Here is a 13,472-nt window from a genome sequence, read left to right as displayed (position 1 = left end):
GGCCTTTGTTTTGGTGGGTCTGTTTTTCTTGTGTGTGTGTGTATATTTTTTTTCTAGTTATTAATCCTGTCTGAGGAATAGGTGGCAAAATTTTTTTTCTGATTCTGTACATTGTGTATTCATTCTCTTTCCTCTGCTATAAAGGAAGTTGTTTTTTTGTTTGTTTGTTTGTTTTTGTTTTGGTCTTTTTTGTTTTTAGCGGTACCAGGGATCGAACTCATGACTGCCTGCTTGCAAGGCAGGCACTTATGCCACTGAGCTAAATCCCCAGCCCCTAAAGAAAGTTTTTTAATTTGATGTGATCCAATTTGTTGATTCTTGTGTTATTTCTTGTGTAACTAGGATTTTGTTCAGAAAGTCTTTGCCTTCTTCTATGAGAAGAGTTTTACCTGTTTTATATTCCAGTAAATTTTTTGTTTTATCATTTAAATTTTTGATCCGTTTTGATTTTAATTTAGTACATGGTGAGAGATTCAATCTTCTGTGTGTAGATGGCTAGTTTTCCCAGCATTATTTATTAAAGAGGCTGTCTTTCCTCCATTGTATATTTTGGCCCCTTTGCCAAAGAGAAGATAACTGAATGTGCCTCAGAATTTTTTTTTCTTTACATTCTCTATTCTGTTTTATTGATCCACAGGTCTGTTTTTCTTCCAGTAGTTTTGTAGTATAATTGAAAACCAGGATTGTGATGCCTCTTGCTTTATTCTTGTTCAGGATTGCTTTTATTCTTCTGAGTCTCTTCTGGTTCTAGGATTGTTTTCTCTAGTTCTGCGAGGAGTGCTATTTATGTTTCAATTGGGATTGTATTAAATCTCTATCAGTTTTGGAAGTCTGGCCATTTTGACAAAGTTGGTTCTCCCTGCCTGTGAAGGAACAGGGAGTATCTTTCCATTTCTAATCTCTTCTATCTCCTTTTTCAGACTGCCATATCTTTCAATATAGAGCCCTTTCTGTTCTTTGGTTAATTCATAAGCATTTAATTTCTCTTGATGCTTTTGTGAATTATGTTGCTTTCCTAATGTATCTTTCAGTGAGTTTGTCATTGGTATATGAGAACATCATTGATTTTTGCATTTATTTTATATCCTGCTACATTGATGAATTTGATAATTCTAAGAGTTTTGCTGGCATTTTTGGGGTCTTCTATGTGAAGTATCATGTTGCTTGCAAATAATTTTACTTTTTTCCTATACAAATAGATTTTATTTCTTTCTCTTGTCTGATTGCTTTGGCCAGTGTTCAGTTACTGTGTTGAACCAGAGTGGTGACAGTGGACATCTTTGTCTTTGAGGTGTTTTTGTTTGTTTGTGTTCTTGTTTAGTACCTACAATGGATGTAGAGACTAACTTTGGGGCATTTTAAATTCCTCAACTATTCTTTGTAAAGAAGCAATTGGTATTGATTGTGAACATGAGTTGAAATACTTTTAGAATTAAAATATTTTTCTCCTAAACAATGATTTGTCTTTCTTGATATTAACATCAGTTTCTTTGTTTCCCTTCAAAGTGCTTTGTATGGATGCAAAGATCAATTTTGATTCAAATTCAGCGTATCGCCAAAAGAAAATCTTTGATCTTCAGGACTGGACCCAGGAAGATGAAAGGGACAGAGATGCAGCTAAGGCGAATCTCAACTATATTGGCCTTGATGGAAACATAGGCTGTCTTGGTACCATATATTTTTACATTAGAGTTATTTCACTTAGCTTAATTCATTTTCTCTGTGTTTGTTGCTTATACAAACCATTTTCCTTTCTTGTTAGTAAATGGTGCTGGTTTGGCTATGGCCACCATGGATATAATAAAGCTTCATGGAGGGACTCCAGCCAACTTCCTTGATGTTGGTGGTGGTGCCACAGTTCAACAAGTAACAGAAGCATTTAAGCTGATCACTTCAGATAAAAAGGTAAGGTAGGGCTTATGCTTTTGAATTTAATTGTGAGGAGTAACTTGATAAATATTTGTAATATGTTGGTTCATTTATTAAAGGTCTAGAAATATACTGGTGGTTAAGAAAAGGGATATGTAGGATAGCTCACTGTCTCAACTGTTTCACTTCATGGCATTCACTGAAAATATTTCAGGGGGTCTAGGATGTAGACAGAGAAGGTTGCTATAATCAGAAACCATTCGGCCAAACGCCTCAGTTGTCCTCGAAGCTTCCTGACTCCTCTGAAGATTGAGGGAAACAGTATTTACGAGTATCTGTAGCACATCTGTGTCTTACTATTTGAAAAGCTGTGATGTAGTTGAATGAACTAAGACTTAATCAAAAAAAATTTGGGGGGAGGAAGGGGAAGGACAGAAAGAACACTGATTCAGCACTGTCAGTGTGATGGTGAAGATCAAGAGGCCCTGAAATTAAGAGGTAAAGTGTAGCCAGAAGTGAGCATATAAAAGTTGAGTGATTCTGAGGAGGGCTTGTGTCAAAAATTGATTGTGTTGCTGGGGATGAAGAAATGATAGATAACTGAGATCAAGTCAGTGGAATTAGAAAGTCTTGCTCACATGGATACAGTAGAAAAGATAATAAGAGCTAGATATTGATATTATCCAAGAAAATGGAAGTAAGTTCTGGTGGACAGTGGATTGAGCTAGAAGAAGGTAATGTTATGTGTTCTGAAAATGTTCCCATGTAATTAATTTTTAAATGACACAGATCCTATTGAGGGGGCAGTACTCATTCCTTTAATCTACCAAATGCTTCATTAACAGGTACTGGCTATTCTGGTCAACATTTTTGGAGGAATAATGCGATGTGATGTTATTGCACAGGGTATAGTCATGGCAGTAAAAGACTTGGAAATTAAAATACCTGTTGTGGTACGGTTACAAGGTGAGTGGTAAGGTATCTTGCATTTGTTTATAATTGCTTAATAGTTCGTAAGTCCAAGGAGTTTTGCTCATTTAAGACATAGTTTATAAATAGCTGTTGGCCATTGGTTTTCTTTTTCTAATAAATGATTTTTAGTGGTACATTTTAGGTATATATAATGATCACATTCATCATAGAGGAAGTATACCTGTATATAATACAACTTGATTCTTTTTTCCCATTCTTCTACCCTCTCTTGAGCTGCTCCTACCCTCCTCATTTACAAAGGTTTGTTTGCATTTTTGCTTTCTTTTCTCTCTCTTTTTTTTTTTTTTTGGTCTTTTTTGTTTTTATCGGTACCAGGGATCGAACTCATGACTGCCTGCTTGCAAGGCAGGTGCTTATGCCGCTGAGCTAAATCCCCAGCCCCCTCTTTTCTCATTTTTTTTAAACTTGTCCTCTCTTTCCTTTCCCCTTCCTCCATCTCTTGTTCCCTTCTCCATTTGAACATTTTCTACCTGTTTCACAGTGCCTATTATACATTTTGGTTCTATTTAGACTTTCAGTTTCTTACACCAGAGAAACAATGAGATCTTTACACATGTATGTTGGATTTATTTTACATAAGGGTATGGTCTCAAGGTACATCCATTTACCTAGAAATATCCCCAACTTTATCCTTTTTTTATAATTTTAAAAAGAAAAAACCCCAGAAAAATCAATAAGCAAACAAACCAGAAAATAACAACAAAAGCAAAACAACAATAGTAACAACAAAAAAACAATAAGGTTTTCAAAAAAAGATGATAGGAATTTAACAGTGGTAATGTTATATTGCATAATGGTATCTTCAAAATAGTTGCTCAGGTTACCAGATATAGTAATAAAACAAAACAATAAAAGGTAACAAAACTTTGGACTTCAAAAACAAGACAGAAGGAAATTTCCTACAGTGACTATAAAGCATTTTGTTATCCTCCAAATAGATGCTCAGATTACAGCTTTAGGTCTGCCAAGTTAAATCAAACAATATAAGCATTAAGGTAGTTTAGGGTTTTTTTAACTTCAGTAATTATTATCTCAACATTAGGTCCTCTGAATCAGCCAGTTGATTACAGGGGGTGTAGAGGTACGAGGTGGGTTGGGAGGCATTGCTTTTCTGGTCTCCCAGCCTGCATGCTGGCTGGCTCATGAGAAGGATTGACCTGGCTTCTTGGTTGTCTTCCCATTCTGAATGGCTGCTGCTGGCTCACAGGAAGGTTGGTTTTCTTTCTTTCTTTCTTTCTTTCTTTCTTTCTTTCTTTCTTTCTTTCTTTCTTTTTTTTTTAATTTTATTTAAAGAAAAAAACAATAAAAGGGTACAAGTAATATAGAATTTCAAAAAAAATAAACTGTAAGAAATCACTAGTTAATAGATTACATATTGTCATTTAGAAATAGTTGTTCAGGTTACAAAATTAAAGCTTACACAGTAGACATTCAAACAGTGAGACTGCAAACCGTTGTGTTCAATGATCCAACAAAAACTTAGTAATATGGTTATCTATCTTACACACCTAAACACACTTGCAGTTGTATCCTTTAGAGCACTTTCTTTTCCTCTCTTTTCTTTACAATAACATTTACACATTTTGGGTTTAATTACTCCCACAGTTCTTACTACTTCTTTTTTTTTGAAGAGAATAAAACCAAATGTGACAAAACAAAGCAGTCAGTCAAAACAAAGGATGGATATAGTACATGATAAAAAAAACAGAATACAAGGTAATCAGTAATGGTTACCATTATGCCTCTTGCTACCTTAAAAAGAATTGCCTATATCATCAGGTATAATAAAATTGAACAAAACAGTATAGAACAAAGCCAATAAAACCTAAACATTGGAGACATTACTGGACTTCAAAAGAAGATAATAGTCAAACCAGAATGGGCATCATAGTGAATCTTACTGCCTTCACAGTAGTTGCCTATACCCTCAAACTTGATACTATCAAACAGAACAGAATAGAGTAAAATTAGTCAAAACAGGAAGGTTGGTTTTCAAGCTTATTCTTTTTTATGGCAGTTGTACACCATATTATAAAAAAACAATCTTCTTTATCCATTCACCAGTCAGTGGATGTTTGGACTGTTTCCAAGATTTGGCTATTACAAACTGTGTGGCTTTAAACATGGATGTGCATATATTGCTGTGGTATGATACTTTTAATTCTTTTGAGAAGGTACCAAGAAGTGGGAATGGCTACTTCCAATGGAACCTCTAGTCCTAGTTTTTTTAAGAAATTTCCACACTGATTTTCACGGTGGTAGCACCAGTGTACCCTCTAATCGATGATGAAGTGTTCCTTTCCCCCCACAGCCCAGTCAACATTTGTGATTGGTTGATTTCTTGATAATAGCTATTCTTTTTGGACTAAGACAGAATCTTGCTGGTTTTATTTGCATTTCCTGAATGACCAATGAAGTTGGATATTTTTTCATGTATTTATTTGCCATTTCTATTTCTTTATCTGAGAAGTGTCTGTTCACTGCAGATGCCCATTTTTGGATTGAGTCTTTAAATTTGGGGCATCTGATGTTTTTGAGTTATTTATATATTCTAGATAGTAGTCATTTGTGTAAAGAATAGCTGGTAAAAGTTTTTTCCTACACCAGGGATTTTCTCTTTACTCTGTTGGTGGTTTCTCTTGTGCAAAAGCTAATGAGATCTCAATTCATTCTTTGTGATAGTTTCTGTGTGATGTTGGTTTAGTTTATGAATTCTTCTCCTACACCAATATCCAAGAATTCTTCCTATTATATCTTCCAGCAGAGTTAGTGTTTCTGTATGATTTATATTTTATTTTGAAAATAATAAAACCAAATAAAAAACAAAATGGGGTCATTCAAAACAAAAGGATGAACATATAGTACATGATTAAAACCACAATAAAAAATGATCTACAATGGTTACTATGATGACTCTTGTTATCTTCAATAGAATTGCCTATATCATCAACATAGTAAAAGTAAACATAGCAGTACAGGACAATATCAATAAAAACAAAGCATTGGAGACATTATAGGACTTAAAAGCAGGTAATAGTCAAACCAGAATGGGTATCCTAGTGAACCTAGTTAACATCTTCCGAGTAGTTGCCTATGCTCTCAGACTTGATACTATGAAGCATAACAGATTCAAATAAAATCAGTCAGGACAAGACAGTGATCAAACAAATCAGATTCAAATAAGATCAGTCATAATAAGATAGTATAAGTAATACAGGGCTTCAGGTTAAGTTAATAGGGAATTAAAGATTGTTAACATACAGTAGCCTGCTATTTTTGGAATAGTTGTCTGTGCCCTCAAATCTAGTACAAGTAGACAGACTGGAATAGAATATAACCAAACTAAACAGAATGATGAGAACAATGTGGGTTAAATCATGATACACTATTAACAGTGTCCTCTGTCTTTCCTTTTTAGACAATTCCTTCCCTTTCACTTTCACAGGGTGCATTGTACATTTTGTATTCCACTAACTCCTTTAGTCTTTAGATTAGGGAGGCAATCCACTATTTACCTAAGTGGTTCTGAACCTTTGTACCCCTGAGCTTGATCTTAAGTTGTATTCCTTTACCTGCGAAAGCCTTCAGGTTTTCCTTCCTTACAGTTGAATACTTCCTCACTGCACAAAAATGTCATGTCTTTCCTACCTATCTGTAGCTGCTGGGTGAGCTACCCCTATTTCTCTCTGTCATATAGAACATTATTTTCTCATCTTTGACTTTCAGTCCATAAACCCTCTTTCAGGTTAATTATATTTCCTGTACAGAGCATCTTTGATGGACTCTGTCTCCTGATCTACTCTGCCTGTGTTTCTTTTTGTAATGTATCAAGGCCATCTGTGTTAGAGATTATAGCCAATCTTCTCTGCCTCCTCTCTGCTATGCTATATTTCTGCTGTTGGTTGTCTACTTTTCTCCTTCATTCCACTGTCTGCCCCCTTCATTGAGGCCTCTCTGCCACTGTTGCTGGAATCCTGGTGATTTTTTTTTCTCTCTCTCTAGAATGTCCTTCAATATTTTTTGTAGGGTTGGATTGGTGGTCACAAACTCTCACAGTTCCTCTTTGTCATGGAAACACCTTGTTTCTCCATTAATTTTGAGAGATAGTTTTACAGAATACATCAATCTGGGTTGGAGGTTATTTTCTTTCAGGGCTTGAAATACATCAAGCTCTTCTTGATTTGATAATTTGTGTTGACAAGTCTGTTGCAATTTTGATGGGTTTTCCTTTATAAGTGTGTTTCTTTTTTCTGACCACTTTTAATATTCTGTTCTTGTGGTGAATTTCTGGGATCTTGATTATTATATGTCTGGGTTTAGATCTGTTTTGGTTGTAGTTCACTGGAGTTCTGGTATGCCTCACATGTCTGAATATCTTTCCTTTTCCTGTGCTTGGGAAGGTTTCCTTAATTATTTCTGTGAATAGCTTGTATATTTCATTTGTGTTTACTGCTTTTTTTTCTCTTTTTTATTTTTTTTACCGGTACCAGGGATCGAACTCACAACCACACGCTTGCAAGGCAGGCGCTTATGCCGCTGAGCTAAATCCCCAGCCTTTCTCTTACCTTTTTTATTCTTAAGTTATAGATCCTCTTGTCTTCTAGCCTTTGTATTGTTACTTCCTGGTTCTTTGTTATTTTTAAGAGATCTTTCCTTTCGCTATCACACATTGCAAACCTGTCTTAACGGTTTGATTGTCTTTAGTTTCTTTCAAGCAGTTTTGCCACTTTCAATGGAGTTTTTAATTTCCTGGTAATCTGTTTGAATCTATTTCATGCATTCTAGATTTTTTAAGATACTTCTCATCAAAGGTTTCCCTTTTTTTATGCTCCTCCATTGTTCCATCAGTGTCTTCTTGAGAGGTGCTTAGCATTTCTTTTATTAATCTTCTTATATCTTGCTTTACTTGTATTAGTATTTCTGTTTTGAGTTCTTTTATAATGTCATGAAGATATTTCTTTATGTAAGATGATGTTGCTTCCAATATTGAAGGTATGCAGCCCTCGATCTCTTCTGTGTTTACCTCTCCTGGACCAATATTGTTTGGGTTGTGGGCTGGAGGCTTCCTTTTTCTTCTTCTTGTCATGTTTCTGGTTTCTTTCAGATAAGTGTATAGTAGAGGTTCCAGTCCCTTTCTGTATTGGTTACTGTTATTCTAAAGTGTGCTGGCTAGTGATTGCTGCCCTCTCCAGTCTGCTGTTGGCCACTGAGGTACAAGCAGGGGTGAGACCGGCTCTGGTGAGAGTATGTCTGTCTACCACATTGTGAGACCGGCTCTGGTGAGAGTGTGTCTGGCTACCACTTTCCGTCCACGTTTTTCTTTTTTTCCTGCCTGAGTTTTTTTGTGGGTTGTGAGAATCCCTCTCCTTTAGTCTGGTCTTCTCCATGATGGAAAATTCTAGCATCTGAGCTGTTTTTCTCAGAGAGGTTCTTTATCTTGCTACTTACTGATCCACCATCTTTCCAGCTCAGTGTTTCTGTTTTAATGTTTAGAACTTTGATCTATTTTGATTTTAGTTTTGTGCATGATGAAAGATACAGGTCTAATTTTAATCTTTGGCATGTGAGGAGCCAGTTTTTCCAGCATTGTTTATTAAAGATACAATCTTTCTTCCAGTGAGTAGGTTTTACATGTTTGTCACCATTGTCAAAGATAAGGTGTCTAAGTATGTCTAGAGTTGTTTCTACATCTTCTAATCTGTTACACTGATCCTCGAGCCTTTTTTTTTTTTGGCCAGTACCATGCTGTTTTTTGTTTGTTTGTTTGTTTAATCACAGTAGTCTTGTAGTATAATTTCAAGTCTGGGATTGCGATTCCCTCTGTCTTGCCTTTGTTGCCCAGAATTACTTTGCTATTCTAGGTCTCTTGTGAATCCAAAATAATTTTTGGATTGTTTTTGTTATTATGTGTGATAATGATATTGGAATTTGATCAGAATTGCATTAAATCTGTATAGCAATTTTGAAAGTATGACTATTTTCACTATGTTGGTTCTTCCTGTCCAAGAGCAAAGAATGTCTTTTTTCTGATGTCATCTTCAGTCTTTTTCACAGTACTGTAGTTTTCAGTGTAGAGGTCTTTTACTTCCTTCATTAGATTGATTCCTAGTTATTTCATTTTTTTGGATACTATTGTAAAAGGGGTTGTTTCCCTAATTTCTCTCTCTCTTAGTAAGTTTGTTATTTGTGTACAAGAAGGCTACTGAGTTTTGAATGTTGTTTTTATATCCAGCTATACTACTGAATTGTGCACATTGTTATATCTTTCTAGAATATCTTTTAGAATACTTTGTAGAGCTGGTTTCCTCAGGTGCTTTTTTGCCATGGAAATATCTTATTTCTTCATCAATTTTGAAAATAGTTTTGTGGGGTACATCAATCTGGGTTGGAGGTTGTTTTCCTTTAGGGCCTAACATATTTTACTCCAAGCTCCTCTTAATGAGTTTTCATTCAAGAAATCAGCTGTAATTCTGATGGGTTTTCCTGTATAGATGATTCTTTCCCTTCTTTTTTGTACCAGATACGGAGCTCAAGACCTTGCCAGTCAGGGTTTGTGCCACTGAACTATATCCCAACCACTGGTTATTTATTTCCTTTTTCTAACAGCTTTTAATATTCTGTTCTTGTGTTGGATTTCTGGAATCTTGACTCATATGCCTTGCTGTAGATTTTTTTTTTTTTTTTTTTTTTTGATCCTGGCTAGTTAGAGTCCTTTATGCCTCATTTATCTGTATGTCAAATTCTTTTTTCCTTCCAGGGAAGTTTTCTGCCATGACATCTGTGAGGAGGTTTTTTTATATCATTTGTACTATCTCTTGCTTTTTCATTGATTCCAGTCAATCATACATTATGCTTCGCATCATCTAGCAGCTTCTGGGTAGTTTCTTGTGGTTCCTTGCTATTTTTAAGAAGTCTTTCTTTTCATGATTGCTAAAAACAAATCTGTCTTCTGTGTCTGAGATTCTGTTTTCATGTTGGTTTATTCTGCTGTGGAAACTTTCAGTGGATTTTAGTGTCCTGGATATCTAGTTGAGTCTGTTTTGTGGATTGTATTTCTTTCCTATCTTGGGCATTCATGGTTTCCATAATTTTCCTAAACTATTAATCTATATCAGCTGTGGAGTCACTGAGCATGTTTTTCGTTGTGGTCACCATCTTTGTAGTTATCTGAGAAGTTATTTCAGATTTGATGTTTTTCTAGAGCCTCATTCATTTGCTGTGTCATTAACCACTTCAGAGAAGCTGTGTGGTTGGCTTTCAGATGGTCTCAACTCATTGTCTCCTGGATTTGTCTCTGGTGAACTAGATATCTGGGGTTGCATCTTGTTTAAGTGTCTCCTCATTTTCTTTTCTTCTTTTTTTTTTGTTTTTAAATAGGGGTTGGTGGTTATAAATTGCCCATGGTAGGTAATGTTATTTTTTAGTAATCCTTAAGAAATGACTATTTCCGAGAAGGTTCTTATAGGTGTAACTGGCCTTTGGGTTTTGAGTTTGTCACAAGATCCTGTCTCTTCAATTTCACTGAGGACAAGAAAGTTGCTGCCTGCCTGGTCCAGCCCCTGGTTTGTTGATACTGGCTACAGTATTTTTGGTGACCCTTCGGCAATATCAGTCTTGGTGTACCAGGAAGAACAACTAGTTAGAACAGTTATGTCACTGTGGCTAAAGTGATATAATCAGCAGTAACGATAGCATTAACACAGCCTTGAAAATGACAAATGGTAAAATGACAGAATTTTCCAGTTCAATAGAAGGTCCTCCTTCTTTGTTGAAGTTTCTCTCCATTCTTCGTGTGAGCTTCAGTTTGCCCTTCAGATCCTTCCTAGGTCCAGGGGACCCACTTCCTTCTTGCTCTTCTTCCTGTTGCTGTATTCCATTGTCTGAACATGAAATCTCAGAGAGGGTCTTTCTCTGCTGCTTACCACTCTGCAATCTTTCCAGAAGTCCTCTAATACAAAATTTAAAAACTGTTTTTAGAAAAATTATAACATTTAGATAAGAAGGTTCATAGTTTTGCTTGGTATAATTTGATGCATTTTTTACTTGTGATTTATTTGGAATTCTGATTTGCCTTAATTATGGAAATGGTAAGGTACACAGTATTTTATAAGATAATGTTAGGCTTTTGTAGTATTTTCTTTAGGTTAAGAGTGTTTATATTAAATGATAAAAGTACTCCTGTTGAAGTGTCATATTGTAGCAAAGATTTTTAAAATACTTTTTAATATATATTTAAAATACTCATATTTTCTTAAATCTTTTCTAGGTACACGAGTTGATGATGCTAAGGCACTGATAGCAGACAGTGGGCTTAAAATTCTTGCTTGTGATGACTTGGATGAAGCTGCTAAAATGGTAAAGGAACTTTGCTAACCAAGGGCAAATTCATAATGTATAAAGAATTTATAAAGCTTTGGACTCTAATATGGACCAGCAAATTTAATATTGCTAATAATTAGTGCTTTAACTAAATATGATATTCTGCATATACAGTAATGAACTGTTAAAAGTATTCATACTTGTTAAGAAACAGCAAGGCAAACTCTTCAGAGGATGATTGCAATAGGTATGGGGCCTGGTGAAACACGAGGTTTTGCAGTAGGAAAGAAGGATTGTGCTCAACTCTGAATACAACAAGGCATAGTGGGAACTGATAAACAGGGAGTCATTAGGTGGGGTGAATGCTCTACAGGGAAACAGAAGGTGAATTTTTTTGTTGTTGTGTTATTTGTTGGATTTGGGAGTTTTTATTTTGCTTTCAGACATGGTAGATAGAAATTGGAATTTTGGTTGGCACGTGTTCACATAGTGGTAGAAAGTACAATACAAACTACTATACCAAATTCCAGTCCTGCTATTAGAAGTTAAGGTTGTATGATTTTTCAAAATATTTACTAAAATGTGCAAAAAATTGTGGTGTATCTAACAAAGACACTGTTTTGTCTTTAAGTAAGATAGATGTGTATCTTTTAATCTGTATATATCTTTATTAGAGTATTAATTGAAGTTTAGGTTATGAAGAATAGCAAACTTCACTATCCTTTGAGAGTACTATTGTTAATTCCTTGTAAGAATCTAATTTGATTTATAATAGTGTCAGTGTAATCTTGAAGTTTGAAAAGGAAAAAAATTGTGCATTAATTTTATATTGATCTATAGTTTTGAATTATCTTTGTATAAAAATGGAGACTAAAGTATGCTTTCTTTCTTTTCAGGTTGTAAAGCTCTCTGAAATAGTGACCTTAGCCAAGCAAGCCCACGTAGATGTGAAATTTCAGTTGCCAATCTGATCTGAGAACTCAGTGGATAGCTAAGGTTTTAAATGTGCTATATAATCTTTCAAAATACTGTGTTCTGTATTGTTCTTTTTCTTTTTAGTGTATGGAGATTTTAATTGTCATATAGGCACACAGACCTTTAAAAGCATTTGGTTTGCATTTCATTCTGTTGTTCAGAACCTTCTATGTAAAGAATACATACTGCAGGTCCCTAGTTTCTTTTTTGTATCCATCTTTTTTGTTTCTTCAGAATGTCACTTGCAATCCTGTTTTTTTATTGTTGGATACAAAGTTCTTCATTGATAAGAATCCTATAAATAAAGTAAATATGAAGATAAAGCTTTATTCTTTAGTATTAAAATATATTGTATCAAATAAGTAGCCTCACTAGTAGAGCAATTTATTGAAGCAATGTTTTATATGTAAGAAGTGTTTATCTTCAGTACCAAATGCATAATAAATATATTGATCATTATTTATAAACCAAGCTTTTCAAACACTCCTCAGAATATTCTTTTAAGTATTTCAGTAAAGTAACTTGTTAATTGTTTGAATGAATGTTGTTTTAATCATTATACAACCCTAATAACTACAAGTCTTCATGATTCTGTGGTATTAAGAAACACCTATAGGTTTATATTAAGTTAATAAGGACTTGACAGATAAAATTGAAAATGTCAACGTAAGTTAATAAAAATTTACTAATGTGATTTTTTTGTTTTGTTTTGGGTTTTTTCTCCCAACACACTATAACATGTGTTTATCATTTTAAAATGCACGTCTAAGGAACCAATTTTTAGATTATATACCTGAGCATACGAGTACGTACCTAAAGCTACCTATATAGAATTTACTGGAAACTTGCAGTTTGTCAGTGCCATCTGGTCTGTCTTCTGAAGAAAACATTGTAATGTGTTTGTATACAAACATACTTTTTGTTCAGTACATAAAATAGTACTGATATTTAAGCAGTATTGCGCAGGGTACCAGCTAAGCAGTAGAACATCTAACCATACAAATGAATTTGAGACTTACCTATTTTGGTGTCTTTTTTTTTTTTTTAAACTTGTGGTGATCTTCCTGCCTCAGCCTCCTAAGTGCTGAGATTACAGATCTGTGCCACCATTCCTGACTTATTTTGATTTTCTTAAAATGTGATCAGATGAATATGCTATCAGAGACAGAATAGCAGTATGGTTTGAGTTACTAGCTGTATGAGTTTGGTCAAGTGGTACTATACTTCAATATCCTTACTCTTGGAATTATTTAGCTGGAGAAGAAAAAGAGAGAGACAGACCGAGAGAGACAGGATGGGGAGAGGAAAGAGAAAGA

At 34.8% G+C, this 13,472-nt stretch overlaps 1 protein-coding gene across 3 annotated transcripts in view; it reads left to right on the top strand.

Moving 5' to 3' along the window:
- Sucla2 (succinate-CoA ligase ADP-forming subunit beta) overlaps positions 1–12,850 on the top strand; it is a 77,270-nt gene extending 64,420 nt beyond the window's left edge. For all 3 annotated transcript variants that reach the window (XM_063232779.1, XM_005008777.4, XM_063232778.1), the window contains 5 exons: positions 1,507–1,668; positions 1,763–1,905; positions 2,715–2,835; positions 11,129–11,217; positions 12,078–12,850. In XM_063232779.1, the coding sequence (XP_063088849.1) occupies positions 1,507–1,668; positions 1,763–1,905; positions 2,715–2,835; positions 11,129–11,217; positions 12,078–12,152 (590 nt within the window). In that variant the 3' untranslated portion in view covers positions 12,153–12,850. The remainder of the gene's footprint in view (positions 1–1,506; positions 1,669–1,762; positions 1,906–2,714; positions 2,836–11,128; positions 11,218–12,077) is intronic.
- The last annotated feature ends 622 nt before the right edge of the window (positions 12,851–13,472 follow it).

Source organism: Cavia porcellus, unplaced genomic scaffold, assembly GCF_034190915.1.
Source record: "Cavia porcellus strain 051 isolate PalLab524CR breed Dunkin Hartley unplaced genomic scaffold, mCavPor4.1 scaffold_21, whole genome shotgun sequence".
NCBI lineage: Eukaryota > Metazoa > Chordata > Mammalia > Rodentia > Caviidae > Cavia > Cavia porcellus.
This window is presented reverse-complemented; position numbering and strand designations above follow the sequence as displayed.